The sequence below is a fragment of the Chiloscyllium punctatum genome, chromosome 22, assembly GCF_047496795.1.
Source record: "Chiloscyllium punctatum isolate Juve2018m chromosome 22, sChiPun1.3, whole genome shotgun sequence".
Taxonomy (NCBI): Eukaryota; Metazoa; Chordata; class Chondrichthyes; order Orectolobiformes; family Hemiscylliidae; genus Chiloscyllium; species Chiloscyllium punctatum.
The window spans coordinates 59,509,179-59,528,473 of record NC_092760.1 but is presented as its reverse complement, the minus strand read 5'-3'; the positions used below and the strand labels follow the sequence as shown (position 1 = coordinate 59,528,473).

Sequence of the window (19,295 nt, the reverse complement as noted above, 5' to 3'; positions counted from 1 at the left end):
GTGCCCAGCAGCCATGATTGAATGGCGGAGTGGACTCGATGGGCCGAATGGCCTTACTTCCACTCCTATGTCTTATGGTCTTATGATCTCCAGTATCTGCTGTCCTCACTTTCTCGCAGCTGTCACTACAGGTATGATTAGGGCCCAATGGGAGGACCCTTCCTATGTGGGCGGGGCCAGTGTAGGACGAGGGGGGGAGTTTGTCTCTGTGGGTGGGGTCTGTCACTTTGGGTGGGACCCGTCTCTGTGGGCGGGGTCTGTCACTATGGGTGGGTCCCGTCTCTATAGGCGGGGTCTGTCACCATTAGGGCCCAATGAAAGGACGTTTCGTCCGTGGGCGGGGCATGGCACAAAGGGCCGGTCCACGCTCTGTGGGCGGGGCTAGTATCCAAGGGCAGGGCATTCCCCTCAAGGCGGGATTTCGGGCCCTCTCTCTGTAGGTGGGCCTTCGGATCCTGTGGGCGGTGCTGGAGACGGGGACGATCCGCTTCGATGTGCGCTGCGCCGCTTCAGACCGGGTGGGGATGGAGCTGAGTCGGCTGATCGAACAGATCGAGAGCGAGGATCAAGATTTCGTGCTTGCCGCGCTGCAACTTCATAACACGGAGGTGAGTGTCAACTGAACACCGGGGTCCTGGGACCCTGTCTGCTCGGAGTGGTAATGGGGATGGGTAACACCGGGGAACTCTCGGACTTCAGCGGTGCCTGGGCCAAGGGGCAACAGCCGAACCCGCTTTATCCGGTAAACAGCAACAGTTGCAGCCAACTAAGGCCCGGGATTCACCGTTAAACCCAAATGAACCAATACCAAAGCTGTGTCCCTGACATTGCCCCGCCCCTCAGGTCAGGCCACGCCCCCGCAATGTTTCCCCCCCCCCCCCACCATCGTTGTGGTCAACCCTTAGAACTCTCTCCAACCTCAGCCCTCCTACCCACCCACACACACGCGCACACACACACAGAGCACAGAGTAAGCACATCTGTACCCTTGCCATTGCTGCTGGATTCATTGACAGGAGACCCGTCTCTGATCACCTCTCATCTCCTGGTCTGGAATTGAGGAGTTATGGAGCTCCAAGAGTCCTAGTGGTTTTGGAGCAATGAACCCGAGCTATGGCTCCAAGTTGATGTGTTGGGCTGCTGGATCTGGCAGTCTTTTTGAGGTTCATGGGGATTTGCGAGTGCAAGTGCCAGAGCTCTTGCATTGAGTTATCTGTGGCAATGCGGTGAGGACAGCATGGTGGCTCAGTGGTTAGCAATGATGCATCACAGCACCAGGGACGTGGGTTTGATTCCACACTCTGGCGACTGTGTGGAGTTTACACATTCTCCCTATGTCTGTGTGGCTTCCCTCTGGGTGTTTTGGCTTCCTCCCAAAGATGTGCAGGCTTGATGGGTTAGCCTTTGGAAATGCAGGAGTATTGGTTGAGTGATTGGTTTGGGTGGGATGCTCTTCGGAAGAAAGAGGCAACGTTTTTATGCAGAGGGTGTTTTGAGTTTGTAATGAACTTCCTGAGAAAGTGGTGGATGCGAGTACATTTACAATGTTTAAAAGACATTTGAATGGATACATGAATAGGAAAGGTTTGGAGGGATATGGGCCGGGAGCAGGCAGGTGGGACTCATTTACTTTGGGATTATGTTCGGTATGGACTGGTTGGACTGAGGGTCTGTTTCTGTGCTGTATGACTCTACGACTATTTGGTGGACTAGATGAGCCGAATGATCTGCTTCCACACTGTAGGGATTCTTTGTGATTTTAGGAGTGAGTTGGTTGGATGACTGGGGCTCTGGAAAACGACTATCTTACAAAGGAAGTTGGTATCCCGGGCTCTGTGAGTGTGTTTTTCTGGGGTTTGTGATGGGGCTGCCTAGGATGCTGAGAGCTGGAATTTCCCGGAGTGTGTGCCCGGTGTTTTGAGAAAAGTTGTTTGGTAGACTGGTTTTCTGGGATCCTGATGGGCCCACTACTTGATTAAGAGACTTAGGGACTGAATGTTAGAGTTGGGTTGTGTCAAATCTCTGGTTGGAATTTATGGGTGGCTTGGGGAAGGGAGTAGAATTGCTGATTGCTGCAGCCCATATACAGACAGAGTGACTATGCTAAACCTGCATTCTGGTTTTCTGATTTGTGTTTCAAACTTGCAGCCACTCGCTTAGTTATTCAGTATATGAGCTTCAATCAATGGTGACATTTCACTTTCTATTAAACTTCCAACACAAAACAGGATAACAGCTGCACAAACAATAGGAAAATGCATTTCACTTTCTGTTTAGTTCGGCTATTGGCAGAAGAAGGGAGGAGTAAGATAAGTGTACTGATAGAAGTGGATGTGTAGAGACTTTGGTGAAAATTAGAATCGGGATGTCGAGTATTGGGAGAGGGTTTGGGATGGAGATTGGGGATTGTGAATGTGAAGAGGTCACAATGGAGGCTCTGTCCAAGAAGTCAGTGTTCAGATAACATTCTGGCAATTTGTAAAATTGCATCCAATATATTTGGTAATTCAGAATAATAATGACTATGAAAATGCGTTTACTCATAAAAATGGAACTGGAACATTAATGTCACCTGCCCTAAGAACTCGAGCAGCTTGGTATCAATTGTCGTTTGATAATGCTCCCTTGGGCATTTTACCATCTAAGGATGTCATATTGAAAATAGTTGATTCTTGGTTGTGGGAGCTGAATTCTGTTTAGGCCCTTGGGTTTCAAATGCTTTCTGGAGGTTTGAAGTTCAGAGCTGGAACCATGCTAGTTCCCCAGAGACTTTGGATGTAATTCCCTCCAGTGCATGAAGTGCTGCAACCTGTGCTGTTATGAAGAAATTTTCTGTCATTCTCGGCTGTAAATTTACATTACACCAGTCCGGCCGAATCTAATGAACTCGGTATTGGTGGTTGAGTGCTGGGCTGCTGTGAAGAGAGTCAGGACATGACTGTAATTATAATCAAGAAACTGCATCAAATCCTGGACTTACACACTCTTAAAATGGGCATGATGGAAATAAAAGAGCATCACAAGAGTAGGTATGACAACATATTTGTTATTTATTATGCTAAGAACATGTAGTGAATTGTGTTCAATCCTGTGAACTGGCTCTGAATCTTTAAATCCATTAAAATTTTTAAAATTTACTGTTTAGATTGACATGTCAATTGAAACACTGACACTTATTATCCAATCCTAGCTGTCCTGATAAGTTGATAGAGAACTGACAGTTTGAACTGACTTGCTAAGTCACTTCAAAGATCAGAAATGAGTCACCTACCAGATGTAGGTCTGAACTCTCATAAGCCCTGACTAGGTAAGAAAGGCAGGTTTCCTTTTAAAGGACATGACTGAATCGTATGTATTTTTATAATAAACCAACTTCATCATCACCTTTACTGTAATCAGTGTGTTTTGTGATGGCGAGAGTTGTGATTGATGCAGTTTATCCTTATAGATCTACATTCCGTGTGGTCCAGTCTACATTTCACCATTGAATTGTAGTGTTTTAATATTATAACATGTTTACATAATATGCAGACAAAAGATGTATAACATACTTGATAGTTTGTGAACCAGATCAGCAGCAATTAGATAATGTGGCAAATGGAACTATCTTCTCAGCTGTACGTACAATTCTATTTCCAACAACAGTTTTAATAATTTGAAATTATGGTAGGAAAATTTCATAACTAAAAGGAATTGTTTTTGCTCTGTTACAATTTCTATTTCTTATTCTTCTCTTTCAGAATTCTCAACGTTTCCTATTTGATGTGGAGGATAGAGAACTAAGACAGGTAAGGTATAGAGAGAAGTGACAGCAGGGGGGCAAGAGGATAGAGGAGGCTGAAACACAGGGATCCTGAGAAACCGACAAATATAGAGGGAGCAAAGAAATGAGGGGTCACATTGGGTGGAGAAGTTTACACTGAAAGGTGACAGGATTGCAGACACAGTTTAGGGAAAAAATGCTTGAATAATTGCAAGGCTCATGCAGTGTTATTGAGAAGATGAACAGATTTTATTGAAGTTAATAATCCACAGGATCCAAAAGCAAATTAAAGATAAACACAAACAGCTTCTACCCTAAGGCTTCACCATGGGTGATACATTATTATTTGAGAAATCTTTCATTGCAGAACTCTGTTAGGTGAGTTTGTTCTCTTTAGAACTAACAGCAACGAGGTTTAAAATCTGGTTAAAATCGAGTAATTTGCACATAAAGTTCTATTTTTTTCCAGATAAATCTCTGCTTATTTCCCTCTGAACCAGTGGTTGTGGATGTAGAGAGATCACAATGGAGGCTTTGTCCAAGAACCCAGTAGTTGAGCATCTTGGCAATTTGTAATTACATCCAATATATTTGGTAATTCCAGAAAAGTAATGAACAAAAAAAAGTTTTAAATTTGAACTGGTTCACTGATGTCCTTAATCTGTGAAACATTTTTACATGGTGGCGGGTGGGACACGTTTCAACTTTTTTAGTCCTTGGATGGGGGTGGGAGGGGACACAACAAGTAAACATGAAATTCATGAAAAAAGTCCAAAAACTATAATTTTAATGAGTAATTATTAATAACAAGCATTAAAAGGTGCCAAGCAGGAAAGTTCAGTAATTACATTTTTTTTTCCTTTTGGTTAAGAAGCAGAGCTAGAGAGAGAAAAATAATTAGTCCCCATTTATGATCACCAGGAAAGGGGGTGACGACTGGAGCTGAACAATTTGAGTTAGGTTTTTTTTAAACTAACATCTACCTCGGGTCATCTTTGGTAGGCATAAGGGAAGACTGCAGATGCAGGAAATCAAAGTCTAGATTCGAGTGGTGCTGGAAAAGCACAGCCGGTCAGGCAGCATCCGAGGAGCAGGAAAATCCATGTTTCAGGCAAAAGCCCTTCATCAGGACTTCAAAAGTCCTGATGAAGGGCTTTTGCCCGAAACGTGGATTTTCCTGCTCCTTGGATGCTGCCTGACCGGCTGTGCTTTTCCAGCACCACTCTGATCTCATCTTTTGGTAGGGCACGTTCTGAGCTAGCCTTGCCAGGAGTCACGGGAAAGTGGGGATTGAAGCTGAGTTGACTTTCAGCTTGGAGTTTTAGCCTCTCAGAGCCTGCTTCCAACCCCTCCTTTCCTCCATCTCTGTCTCCTCTTACCCTCTCCTATACACGTCCCTCTTCCTGTTTTTCTCTCTACTTTATCTCTCTCTCTCTTCCTCACCCTTTTTTCCTTCTCCATAACACTTCTGCCCCCACTCTCTTTCTCCTTTTGCTCTGCCTGACTTATCTTACACTGTAAACTTGAAGAAAAGGTGCATGGTACTTTGTGCTCCAAACAATTACCAATCCCTGCCTTCCTATGGCAGCCAGGAGCTGTTCCTGCCCACCTCCAGCTTACCTTTCAATGGTAATAGTGTGGACCTGGACTTGCTGTCCCTGATCAGTCGAGAAGCTGCTCAAGTTGGTCAGGTCTTCTGCACTTCTACTCTGGTCTGACTGCCATGGCTGTCTGGAATACCCCAGCCAAAATCTATCATTATATGGCTGAAAACGTTTCTCAATTGGAGGTGTAGAGGACAACAAAGAAGGTTACCTTAGAGGTACAACAGGATCTTGATCAGTGGCAGATGAGGTTTAATTTAGATAAATGCTGCATTTTGGACAGGCAAATCAGGGCAGACTTATACACTTAATGATAAGGTCCTGGGGAATGTTGCTGAACAAAGAGACCTTGGAGTGCAGGTTCACAGTTCCTTGAAAGTGGAGTAGCAGGTGGACAGAGTATTGAAGAAGGCGTTTGGTATGCATGCATTTATTAGTCAGTGCATTGAGTACAGTGGTTGGGAGGTCATGCTGTTACTGTACAGGATATTGGTTTGGCCACTTTTGGAATATTGTGTGCAATTCTGGTCTCCTTCCTGTAGGAAGGATGTTGTGAAACTTGAAAGGATTCAGAAGAGATTTATGAAGATGTTGCCAGGGTTGGAGGGTTTGAGTTATAGGTAGAAGCTGAATAGACTGGAGCATCGGAGGCTGAGGGGTGACCTTTTTAGAGATTTATAAAATCATGAGGGGCATGAATAGGGTAAAGAGTCAAGGTCTTTTCCCAGGGGTGGGCGAGTCCAGAACTATAAGGTTTAGGTTTAAGGTGAGAAGGAAAAGATAGAGAAGGGACCTAAGGGGCAACCTTTTCATGCAGAGAATGAGCTGCCAGAGAAAGTGGTGGAGAGTGGTATGATGGCAATAGTTAAAAGGCATCATGATGGAAATATGGATAGGAAAGGTTCAGTGGGATATGGGCCAAAGGATGGCAAATGGGACTAACTTTATGTAGGATATCTGGTTGACATGGTCAAGTTGGATCAGAATGTCTGTTTCTGTGCTGTATATCTCTGACTCTGTGAACAGCAAGGTAGGTTGGCAGAACTTCATGTGCCCCAACCTATCCCTGAACAACTGCTTCACAGATGAGGATGATCCAGGTGAGAGGCCCCATCCTTTCCTCTCCTCTCCTCCTGTGAAATACTGCTGATGCCGGAGATCTGAAATGAAAGCAGAATGCCTCCTATATTGAGAGCCAGCCATCAGACACACCACCATGGCTTTTGAGGCCTTGGACTGCTCACTGTTCTGACAGTCACAGACTGGTTCTCTCCCATGTTTGCTGCTGATAAACTCACTATAAGCTTGCAGCAGCACACATGGGAGAGAAAGGGCTTCTGACTGGGGGAGCAGGTCCTTGCAAAATCTATGAATGATTGTAAATTATAGCAGATATTGTGATGTATGAAATGTTCCAGGTTGGGCTACTCTAAACTGTTAATTTTCAGATTTTTAAGTGAATTTCTGTTTCCTTTAAAAAGTGGTGAGATTAAGTTGAAGAAGTTAAAGGTTTGTTTTGCCAGTCTGTTTATTGTTAGTGTTGGTTACGTGATCAGAGAAAGTGGCTTCAAGGAGGACGTCATATATAGGGAATGTGAGTATAAGGAAGAACATCTTGGTTGGAGGAGACTTGTTAATTGTCAGTTTAACTGAAAACCTTAATTCAACTACTTTACACTATTAAGAATTCTCATGGGATCCTTCCCCAGTTATATTAACATTTGTTGTTTATAAGTAGAGCATCCTGGACATCAGTAATGGTTTCAATTAGCGTTGCAATGATGCAAATCTCCTTGATACATCATTATGACTTTCTTTCCAAAACATGTTCACTAAGCCAAGTGGGAGGTGGAACTGGAAAATTTACAAACAGGAAAAATGGCCAGATAGTTGCTTGTCTTGAAGATAGTTGTTAACTGCAAGAAGATAGCAATGGTTTGGTTGAGTGTCTGGAAAAGGAGCAAATAGAACTCATTCTGGAACAGTGTAAGGTTATACATATGGAGAAGGCAAACAAAGCTAGGAAACACAATAAACACGTGATAGCAAATGGGGTAGAGGAAGTGAGAATTTGCATGTCCACAAATTCCTGAAAGTGGAAAGACAGGTAGATCAGGTGGTAAAGGCATAGAGCTTTCCATTTTTGGTTGAAGTATTGAATACCAGAGGAGGGATGTAATGCTGGAACTATATGACTCTGATTAAGCCACAGCTAGAATTTTGTGTACGGTTCTGGTCACCATATTACACGACGGACATAATTGCTCTGAAGAGAGTACGAAGGAGGTGTACAAGAATGTTTCCATTTTCCAAGAATACAGCCATGCGGAAATACTGTGTGGGCTAATGTTGTTTTCCTTGGGTCAGCGAAGGCTGAGTGGTGACACAGCTTTAAGATGATCAGTAGAAATATTAGACGTGAGCAAAGACTCTGGGTGCCTGAAATTCACTGGCCAGTTTGGTACTTGAGGCAGAAACCCTCACCTTATTTAAAAGGAACCTGGATCTGCACTCAAAATACTCTAACCGTAAAGGCTACAAATCAAATACTGGTAAATGAGATTAGAATGGACAGCTCCTTTATTCAATTCAAAGATCATCCTTCAAGTAATGTTAATTAAATAAACCTGTAGATGGTGAAATTTGAATTAAATAAAAATCTGGAAGAGTCCAATGCTGGCTGTAAAACCATTGTTGGAAAAATCCCTCTGGTTCACTAATGTCCTTTAGGGAAGGAAACACTGTCCTTACTGGTCTGGCCAACATGTGACTCCAGACGTACAACAATGTGATTGACTCTTAACTGCCCTCTGGGTAATTAGGAATGGGTGAGAAATGCTGACCTGACTAGCAATGCCCTCATCCTGTGAATTAATTTTTAAAAATGTGATTTAGTGAAGGGAAAGGCTTTTTGATTGACTTATGTTTAACATTTAAAAAGGAGGAACAATTGCAAAGTAATCAAATAATTGTCACAATAAGTGGCTGTAAACAGTTCCAGATCTCCAACCCTTTCCACTGTTATTCCATATCCTCAGCGCCAGCCACTTTTTCCTCAAACACTCATACTCTACAAAAAAATAAAGAACTGCAGATGCTGGATGTCAGAAACAAAAACAGAAATTGCTGGTACAATTCAGTAGGCCTAGCGGCATCTGTGGAGAAAAAGCAGAGTTAACATTTGGGTCCAATTCTTCAGAAGACATTCTACTTCTTCCTACATCTTGATCCACTGATTTTCCCTCTTCCCAATCCCTCAAACCAGCCAACCCAATCCGATCTCACTCCAATTCACCAATCCTCTCCAATCTCAATTCACAATCTTTTCAGTCCCACACCACATCTACAATTCCACCAGCACACACCTTCCTTAATCCCTGAATCCATTGATGCACTCTGTCTCCAATCCCTCAACTCCCAACAATCCTCACCCATCTAATTTCCTCAATCTGACTGACTCACACTTTCCTCAATCTCTCAACCCTACCATTGCATTTCCTCCCCAATTCCACAAGCCTGCTAACCTAACTTTCCCTATTCCTTCAACACAATCAAAGCACCCTGTTCCCAATCCTTCAACCCCACCAAATGTGTGCTCTCCCCTGTCCTTCAATATCACTTACACACCATCTCTCTAAATCAACCAACTTACACTATTTATAATACCTCTTCGTAGACTCATCCTCTTCCCAGTCCTTTGACCACACCAAGCCATGCTTTTCCCAGTCCCTCAACCCGATTAACCCACATCTTCCATAATTTCTCAGTCCTAATGACCCCTGCTCTACAACCCCTTAATACCACTGGCCCACTCATTCTCTTCACGGTCCTCAAATCTCACTCACCCAACCCTCCCCACCAATCTAACCTTCCCCACCAATCCAACCTCTTTCCATCGACTGATCCTCTTTTCAATCCCACAAAGTGAATACTGTCCCAAATCCTCAATCTCCCTAATTCACTTCTGACCCAAACATTCCAATCTTGCCAATCCACCCTCTGTCCAACAGGTGACTTTGTACTTGTGGTTTCCAAAATTCTCCATCACCTGGGCTTCTCATCAACTGCTTTCTGAGTCTGCTTTGACCCATTGATGCAGGTTGATTGGTAGTATTTATCAATAACTTCAGTATCATTGAATCATGTCCAAAATGCCAATTGTCATCAATCGTCTACAGTATGTAAATAGCAAGGAGGATGTAAGAGATGTGATGGAGTTTACAAGGCACAGGACAAGGCTAGAATAATGATTCTTCATATCAGAGTTTATTAAAGAAGAGGATGCTATCAGAATATGGATAGATGTGGAGCTGGAAGAGGTATTGAGCAGGTGAAAATTGATAGGCAGGATGTCCTGCCGAGAATAGCTATGCTAGCAGTAAATAAGTTGCCTGGTCCAGATGGCCTGTATCCTAGGTTATGAAGGGAGGTGGGGTGGAAAAAGTGGATGTGCCATAACCTTCCTCAGATAAGAGGGAAGTGTAAAGGATAGATGAGTGGCAAATGTGACTGTTATTTAAGCAACAAGGCATAGATAAGGTAATAGAATCAGCAGACAAATGGCAAATGAAACTTAAATTAGTGATTGTGATTTGATACATTTTGTAGTTGAAAAGTTTGTGCCGAGGGTAGTGTGGTTTCATGTCCACAGATCTTTGAAACTGGCAGGACTTTTAAAACACATGTTTGTGAAGCATACAGAACCTTGTGATTCATAAATAACGATATTGAGTACAAAAACAGAGAGATTTTACTGAACCTTTGTAAAGGTGGCATTTACAGTATTAGGTCTAGTTCTAGTTAACACATTTGAGGAAGGATGTGAGGATCCTTAAGTGGGTGCAGAAAAGATTTATCAGAATGGCTCCAGAAATGAAGGATCTTAGCTATGTTGGACCAAATGAGATTGTGAGATTTGATGGAGATGTGCAAAATTATAATAAGCTTAAATAAGACAGACAAAGAGCAGCAGCTCTCATTAACTGATGGTACAAGGACACAAAATTAAGTTAGTGAGATGGAGGAGCTGTTGTGCAATAATTTGACATGCAGCAAATAATATTTAGGAAGTAAACATGTGAGGGTGATGGAAGCAGAAATGGCAATTGATTTCAAAAAGGAAATTGGATGGGAACAAAAAGGAGATAAACTTGCAAGGATAAAACAGGAGAATAGGACTAACTGGGCTGTGTTTACAGAGTTGGAGTAAACTGTTTGGGCTGAATTGAGAGTGTGGTGCTGGAAAAGCGCAGCAGGTTAGGCAGCATCTGAAGAGCAGGAGAATAGACATTTCAGGCAAAGGCCCTTCATCAGGAATGAGGCTGTGAGCCGAGGAGGTGGGGAGATAAATGGGAGCAGGGTGGGTCTTGGGGGAAAGTAGCTGAGGGTGCGGTAGGTGGATGGAGGTGGGACTAATGGTGATAGATTGGAGAGGTGGGAAGGAAGGGGTCATGATGGCAGTGCCGGATTGGAAGGTCGGAACTGGGATAATGTTTGTGGCGGGGGGGGGGTGGAAATGAGGAAATTGGTGAAATCCACATTGATGTCGGGGGGTTGGAGGGTCCCAAGGCGGAAGATGAGACGTTTTTCCTCCAGGTGTCGGGTGTTAGGGAGTGGCAATGGAGGAGGCCCAGGACCTGCATGTCTTGGCAGAATGGGAGGGGGTGTTGAAGTGTTCGGTCACGGGACGGTGGGATTCTCCACTGGAATGGCTTTGTGATTGCCAGAATAGCAGAAGGTGACCTAGACAAATCTTGGCTTTTATTCATTCAGGGTTGGTGCATTCTCTTTATGGCCAACTTTCTCAGTTTTACAGGCATGTCTTCTTGTTACAGCCTTATTCCACTTTCTGTTCCTCTGTTTTGCTCCAGTCTGTAAAGTTTCCTCAGTCTTCTACTCTAATTCCGTCTGCAAAATAGTGGATATCCGCACCACCTCCTCGGTTCCTGGCTTCCTTCTGACACAGAGGTTTAAAACCCAAACTTGGCAACAGCTGATTTTTTGTTCCCTAATTTATCTGCTCATCTCCTTAATCTCTCTCTGCCTGGCTTTTAAATCTAAGCTTCTCCGTAAAATAAAATCGTCTTAGGACTAGGTAACTCTCAAGAGAATAAGGTAGCTGGCTGGTCATTGAACAAGTGCTCCAGACCTGTTAAATTGATCTTAGATCAGATACACCAACAATGGACACATATTTTTCCAGGAGTCTACCATGTTCTGTTTCAAAGTTTCAAACAAACATAGATTTGCAATAAACACCACACTGCCAGCAAATCACAGACAATGGAAGTGATCTCATTTGAAAGTGAACTCACCTTAAAGGGCAGCAAAAGCAGGATAAGAGGAGAGTGCCCCTGGCCCCTTTCTGGTTACAGTGAATCTAGAAATGTGTTAGCCAATTTTCTGTAGTTTCTAAAATGTTCCTTTGACGCTGAGAACCTTCTGTTGGCCCTGGGCTCGCCCACCTAACTCTGGTTGTGTATTTGGAAACAGCTTTTATATGTTGCTTTAACTCCCAATCCACTCTGGAATGAACATGAGAAACCTAGTGTTAACTGGTGGCTCTGATTGAAGAATCAGAGCCTTGGTATTCCTGTGTCCATTGGGAGACTTACTGCTGGAGAATCTTCATTCAGTAAAGTGTGCCCAACAGTGGATTCTCTCTTAGCGACCAAATCTGTTCCTTAGGTTTCTGTAATGAGCTGAGGGTTACGACAATACTCCAATGAATCTTCCAGATTAGCAATAAACCTTTTCTTTGAGCACCTCTTCCTGCACACAGTAACACTGATCAGGCAGCTCTATCTCTTTACGATTGCTTTTCAATAGCAACAGACAAGTGAGATAACACTCAGTTTTAACAGGTTCACAGTAAATAAGCTCAAATGGAGTGAATCAGGATTGGAAAATCGGATGGGGAATAAATGGATAATTGCCTTCTCCTGGTATGTCACAAATAGGAAAAAAAGACTGCTCTCTCACATTAAGTACATTTAAAACATAATATATAATCTCTGCTGTTGGTAAAGTGTACAACAGAGTTAATAACCAATTAATTTTTCAACAAATGTACATACACATAAAGAAAGATGCATTTATGTAGCACAGAGGGCACACGGCAGATGACACTAAAATTGGAGGTGTAGTTGATAATGAAGAAAGTTATCTCAGAGTACAAAGGGATCTTGATCAGATGGGCCAATGGGCTGAGTAGTGTCAGATGGAGTTTGATTTAGATAAATGTGAGGTGCTGCATTTAGGAAAGGCAAATCAGAACAGTCCTTCTACATTTAATGGTAAGGTCCTTGGGAATGTTGCTGAACAAAGAGACCTTGCAGTGCAAGTTCATAGCTCCAAAAGTGGAGTCACAGGTAGATAGCATTGTGAAGGAGGCGTTTGGTTTGCTTGCCTTTATTGGTCAGTGTGTTGAGTATAGGAGTTTTGTATTCATGTTGCAGTTGTTCAGGACATTGGTTTGGTCACTTTTGCATGCAGCTCTGGTCTCCCTCCTTTTAAAAACGATGTTGTGAAACTTGAAAGGGTTCAGAAAAGATTTGTAAAGATGTTGCCAGGGTCGGAAGGTTTGAGATATAGGGAGAGGTTGAATAGGCTGGGGCTATTTTTGCTGGAGCTTCAGGGGCTGAAGGGTGACCTTATAGAGGTTTATAAAATCATGAGGGGCACGGATAGAGGTTTATAAAATCATGAGGGGCATGGATAGGTCAAATAGGTAAGGTCATTTCCAAAGGTGGGGGAGTTCAGAACTAGAGGGCATAGGTTTAAGGTGAAAGGGAAGACATATAAAAGGGACTTAAGGGGCAACATTTTCATGCAGAGGATGGTGTGTGTATGGAATGAGCTGCCAGAGGAAGTGGTATGGTTGGCATGATTACAACATTTAAAAGGCAGCTGGATGAGTATATGAATAGGAAGGGTTTAAAGGGATATAGGTCAAGTGCTGGAAAATAGGACTAGATTTATATAGGATATCTGCTCGACATGGACAAGTTGGACCGAAGGATGTGTTTCCATGCTACATATCTCTATAACTCTATGACATATCATGGTGTTTCATCTAATTTGGAAGTCATCCTCTCTGGTGATGCATTACTCCCTTAATACTGCCACCCTCAATAGCACGGCAGTCTCGCTGTATTGTTTCCTTGACAGTAGAGGGCTCCCTCAGAACTGTCCTTCGGACAATGTTACACCTTCTAAGTACTGACCTTTTAACAGCGTAACTTGACTACAGAATTATCCTTCCAACCGTATTGTCTCCTCAATAGTGCATATCTCCCTCAGAAATAGCCTTTGGATGGTGCACTGCTCCCCCAAAACTTTCCTTCAGATAATGCAAGGCTCCTTCAGTACTGCCCCTCAGACAGTGCAGGGCACCCTCTGTATTGTCCCTCAGACAGTGCAGGGTTCTCTCAGTAGTGTTCTTCAGATGTTGCACTGCATCATTGGAACCATCCCTCATTCGATGCAGGGTTCCCTTGGAATCATTCACATGATGCAGGGATCCATCAGAACTTTCCTCTGGACAGTGCAGCACCTTCTAACTACTGTCCTTTTAACAGTGCAGTGTGACTGCAGAACTGTCCTTCTAACAGTTCTTGGCTCTAACTGTACTATCTGCTCAACAATAGTTCTCTAAGTACTGTCCCGTCAACAGTATAGGTCTCCCTCCAGGTTATTTCCCTATTGTGCCATACTATCTCAGGACTGTCCCCTCAACAATGCAGGGTTCCTTCAGTACTGCTCGTCCAACTGCACAGGGGTATCTGGACTGCCCAACCAACAGTGCAGAACTTCCTGAGTGTTGCCCCCTCAGTGCTGGCCCCATGACAGTTCAAGGCTTTGTCAATATAAGTGGTTATGAATGTTCTGGAATTTCAGTAATTGGAAGGTTGAAGGTGCTGAAAATAGTTTTACAAAGGGAGTGATTGATCCTCGCTCCATTGACTTCACCAGGATCTTGTCACATTCCTTGAATTGGTTTACGGCTTGGGCAGTGCCACAACGAATGCTGAAATTCCTCCAGACTTGCTGTGATCTAAACTTAGTTACCCCTTAAATCCCTATGTGTCCTCCACTTCTGGGTTTCTGCACTGCCCTCTCACCATTGACCCTCTACCAACTAATCGTGTTGTTCCACAGTTCCACTATCCCTCAGTTATATTTAAGCACTGAATCTGTGAGTGAAGCTGAAAATTAAGCTGGGACTGGATGTAGGTTTGTTCACTGAGCTGGAAGGCTCGTTTTCAGACGTTTCGTCACCACACTACAAAAACACTACATTGGACAAACAGGCAGAAAAACTAGCCACCAAGATACATGAACATCAACTAGCCACAAAAAGACATGACCCACTCTCAGTAGTATCCTTACATGTGGATGAGGAAGGACACCACTTTGACTGGAACAACACATCCATCCTAGGGCAAGCCAAACAGAAACACCCACGAGAATTCTTAGAAGCATGGTATTCCAACCGGAACTCTATCCACAAACACATCGACTTGAACCCCATTTACCACCCAATGAGAGAAAAATAAAAGGAAATGACATCACCAAATCAAGGAAACCTAAATAGAAAGTGGGCCATGCTTCCTCCGGAGGCTCACTGAAGATGTTACCTTGTGTGGTGACAAAACATCTGAAAATGAACCTTGCAGCTCAGCAAGGAAACCTACATCCAGAACCTCAACCTGAGCTACAAATCTTCTCAAAACTCATTAAGCTGGGAATCAAAAAAAAACTTATGTGATGTTATTAGGAACAAGAGGAAACTATTCAGCCCTTGAGCCTGTTACATTGGAGCAGGGGAAGGTTATTCAGCTCCTTAACACTGTTAATGAGATCAGAAGCCTGTACAATCCATTGAGCCTATTACTCAAGGACCAAACCATTCGTCCCCTCAAATCCATGCAATCATTTAGATAATTCACGATCTGTATCCTTTTCTGTGTATTTTTTTGAAGTCCTTGCTCAATTTTGGGGGAAAATAAATCTTGATCTGGGCAGAAAATTCCAGATTTTCACTCCTCCTTTGTGGTAGCACAGAAGAAGCCCTTTGGCCCATCGAGTCTATCCAGACATGTCTCTACTAATCCCCCTTTCCAGCACTTGGCCTTGAATGTTATGATATTTCCAGTGCTCATCCATGTTAAAGGTCGCGATGTTTCCCATTGCTATTACCTTATCAGACAATGCATTCCAGGTTCCTACCACCCTCTGTGAAGTTTTATTTCCTCAATCCCCTCTAAATCTCCTGCCCGTCACTTAAAATTAAGCCTTCTTGTTATTGACCCTTCAACTCCTGGGAACAGCTGCTTTCTATCCTCTTTGTCCGTGCCCCTCATAAACATATACACCTCAATCAGGTTGCCCCTCAGCCTTCTCTACTGTAAAGAAAACAGCCCAAGCCTGCCCAGCCTCTCTTCATAGTTACAGTGCTTCAACCCAGGCAACATCCTCTGAATCTCCTCTGCACCCAGGCAATGCAGTCACATCCTTCCTATGCAACCTGAATTGCACACAGCACTCCAGCTGTTATCTAACCAAGCAGTTATACAGCTCCCACATAACCTTTGCAACCTTTGCCATGACTGATAAAGGACAAGTGTCTCTTTTTTAACCATCCTTTCTTAACCAGGACTTACCTGTCCTGCCACCTTCGGTATTTGTCGACAAGCAAGTCAAGATCCCTCTGTTCCTCTGAGCTTCCTCATGTCCTGCCATTCATTGAGTACTCTCTTGTGTAGTAACTTCTTCCAAAGTACATCATCTTACACTTTTCAGGGTTAACTTCCAACTGTCACTGTCACTGATCTGACCATCTGACCAATCGGTTTATGTTACCCTGTAACCTAAGATCTTTTCCTTCACTGTTAACTACCCAGCCAATCTGTGTGTCATCTGCAAAGAAATTTCTCATTACTTCCCCCTTCCAAACCTTCTCATCCACACTGATAACGTGTACCAGGAACAATAAGGGACCCTTTGGTGCACCACTGGACACTGGCCTCCAGTCACACAACAGCCATCTGCCAGCACACTCTATCTCCTCCCATAAAGCCAATTTTGAATCCATCTTGCTAAGCTACTCTGGATCCTACTAGTGCTTTCTTTCTTCACCCCTAAACAGCCTGACTCAAATTTTAAAATTTAATCCCCATATTCTAATTTCCCTAAATTCCATGATCATTTTAATCAGCTCCCTCGTCATTATTATGGGAATGAATAAGGATTCTTGATCTTTTCTGAGGTAAATTCTACACAGTCTCGATCTTGAGCTGCTGAAATTCAGTGGGCTGGGAGAACTACGAAGCTTTGTGAGAAAAAGTCCAGAATTTTGCTCCACTGTTTGTGTGCTTTGGGAACAGCAACAGATTTTGTTTACATCTGTCAACAGGTCCATGGAGAGATAGAGTTGTTTGTCGTGTATTTATCTCTGCCTGCTCTCAGGAGTTCCCATCTATTTATAAGCTGTTTGTATGATGACAGGTACAGTACCACCTGGGCTATAACCTGCTTGATGGAAGATAGATTGCTAAGTATAGCAGTAAATAATTAGGACATTAATGCAACAATATCTCTGCATTTGGACAACTACCTTCACTGAGTTACTCACCTCATTGGGCTGCAACAGAAATACAGCTTGACACGTTGCCAGTAGGATTCTTGTTAAATTGCCTTTTAGTATATGTCAGGTGCTGGAACCATAACAGTCGGATCAAACAAAGCATCTCATTATAAATCATCGATATTCATAATCTATAGCAATTTCCCTTTGACAGCACCTCCTCACCCACAACCACTACCATATAGAAGGACAAGCACAGCAGATGCCTGGGAGCCCCAGTGCCACAAACTACATCCCATTCGCTCACCATCCTGACATGATTTGGAGATGCCGGTGTTGGACTGGATGTACAAAATTAAAAATCACACAGCACCAGGTTATTGTCCAACAGGTTTAATTGTAAGTACTAGCTTTCGGAGCGTTGCTCCTTCATCAGGTGATTGTGGAGTATAAGATCATGACACAGAATTTATAGCAGAAGTTTACTGTAAACCTTTACTGTGTTGTGATTTTTAACTTTGTACACCCTGACGTGGAATGACAAATCACTGTTCCTTCACTGTCAGTGGCCTTCTCTACATTACAGCACTACACATGTCCCTACATCACATGAACTGAAACACCTCAAAAATGGGACACCCCACTTACTACTGACAATCACATCCCCTAATAAAAAAAAACAGAGTAGCTGGATAAATACTTGAAGGGGAAATCTGCTGGGTTATGAGGGAAGAGCAGAGTGATTGGGACTAATTGGATATCTCTTTCAAAGAGCTGGCATAGGGACATTGTGCTGCAGGAGTGTGTAGGTGAGGTAGACTAGCCATCGGAAATGCAGGGTTACAGGAAGAGGGTAGAGGGTTGGGTTTGAGTGGGATGCACTTCAGAGGGTCAATGTGGATTCGATGGGCTGAATGGCCCTGCTACCACACTGTAGGGATTTTATGATTCTATGACTGAACGTCACTCTCTAGTCATTCAGTCTCCATGCAATATTATGATCGTAAGTGTGAAGAGGAGATTTAGACTAATTGTCTTTACAGGAGGGTGAAAGTCACCATAGTCCTACCAAACCATAGGCCTGCTGTCTCATTAGAGAGAGATAACTGGTGGTAATTTAGTCTGAGGTGCACATGGTTCAGACAAGGGGAAACATTAAGAAGGAAAGTCCTTTATGGTGACTGCCAGTAGTATGGGAATTGTATGTTGGCATCCACCCGAACTGCAAACTAGAGAGCTAACTGACCCTATCATAAGAACAGGGAATGAGTGCTCACAATGGGATACTGAGGCAGAGACTGAAACGTTTAAAAATATGAATTGGTTAAGGATTGGAAAGAGAAATACATAAATGGATACATGAAAAGAGAAATAAGATTTAGTATCAGGATAAGTATAATGAGCTGATTGGCCTTGTTCTGTGAATCTTTGAGATGTGGCAGATGCTCTTGAAATTTTAATATAGGTAATGTGTATTAAAGTAATAAAGGCACTGTTGATTGTCCCCTATTGCAGAGATTCCTTTCATTACAGATTTCCTTGTGATGGTCTCAGTGAGAATGTTATTGCACATGGGCTTCAAAATGTAAATATATTCTGTTGTCAATCATTTCCTCCCATGATTAATTTTTCCACTTGATTTTGTTCCCAGAAACTCGCCAAATTGGTGATCAAGTTTTTGGAGCGGGATTTGCAGCCAGCATGCCAGGTGGCCTGTTTGGGGACAGTGCGCATTCTCTCCCGGGACAAGAACAATCTGAGGCCATTCACCACCAGGGGAGCCATGCGAACCCTGGCCAGACACGCTGGGATTGATTACAGCGAAGAACGCATGGATGGGATGCCTGATGTTGATGTGATAGTCGAGGCTCTGAAATGCCTCTGCAATGTGGTGTTCAACAGTCCTACCGCACAAGCGATAAGTGCAGAAAGCTGCATGGTGCTGGGTCTCACTGAGCGACTCAAACTTTACAATGGGAAGAACCTGACGCATGATATCAAATTCTTTGATTGCCGCCTGCTGTTCCTCCTCACGGCTCTCAGGCTGGACATCCGCAGGCAGTTGGGTCACGAGCTGCGAGGTGTGAGTCTGCTGACAGATGCTCTGGAGAGCACGCTGGGTGTCAGGTGGTCAGATACATATGAGGTGGCCACTGATGGACCGCCACTGGCCCGTCAGCAAACTGACTGCGCAATGGAAATTCTGAAGATCCTCTTTAACATCACTTTTGACTTGAACAAAAGAGAAGTGGATGAGGTGACTCTTTCTGATTCTCTCACTCTGATCAGTCCCTTCTGTAAGATTCTAGAGGTTGAAATAAGGGGCAAAACTAATACTTGT

General features: G+C 43.4%; 1 protein-coding gene across 2 annotated transcripts in view; it reads left to right on the top strand.

The window, feature by feature from the left end:
- The first annotated feature begins 387 nt into the window (after window positions 1–387).
- Window positions 388–19,295, top strand: part of ric8a (RIC8 guanine nucleotide exchange factor A) — a 34,090-nt gene continuing 15,182 nt past the window's right edge. The window contains exons 1-4 of one of the 2 annotated variants that reach the window (XM_072592416.1): window positions 569–608; window positions 3,741–3,788; window positions 17,169–17,353; window positions 18,606–19,211. In XM_072592416.1, the coding sequence (XP_072448517.1) occupies window positions 17,282–17,353; window positions 18,606–19,211 (678 nt within the window). In that variant the 5' untranslated portion in view covers window positions 569–608; window positions 3,741–3,788; window positions 17,169–17,281. Of the gene's footprint in view, window positions 609–3,740; window positions 3,789–17,168; window positions 17,354–18,605; window positions 19,212–19,295 lie in introns of both variants that reach the window. The other variant, XM_072592415.1, reaches the window with a different exon arrangement.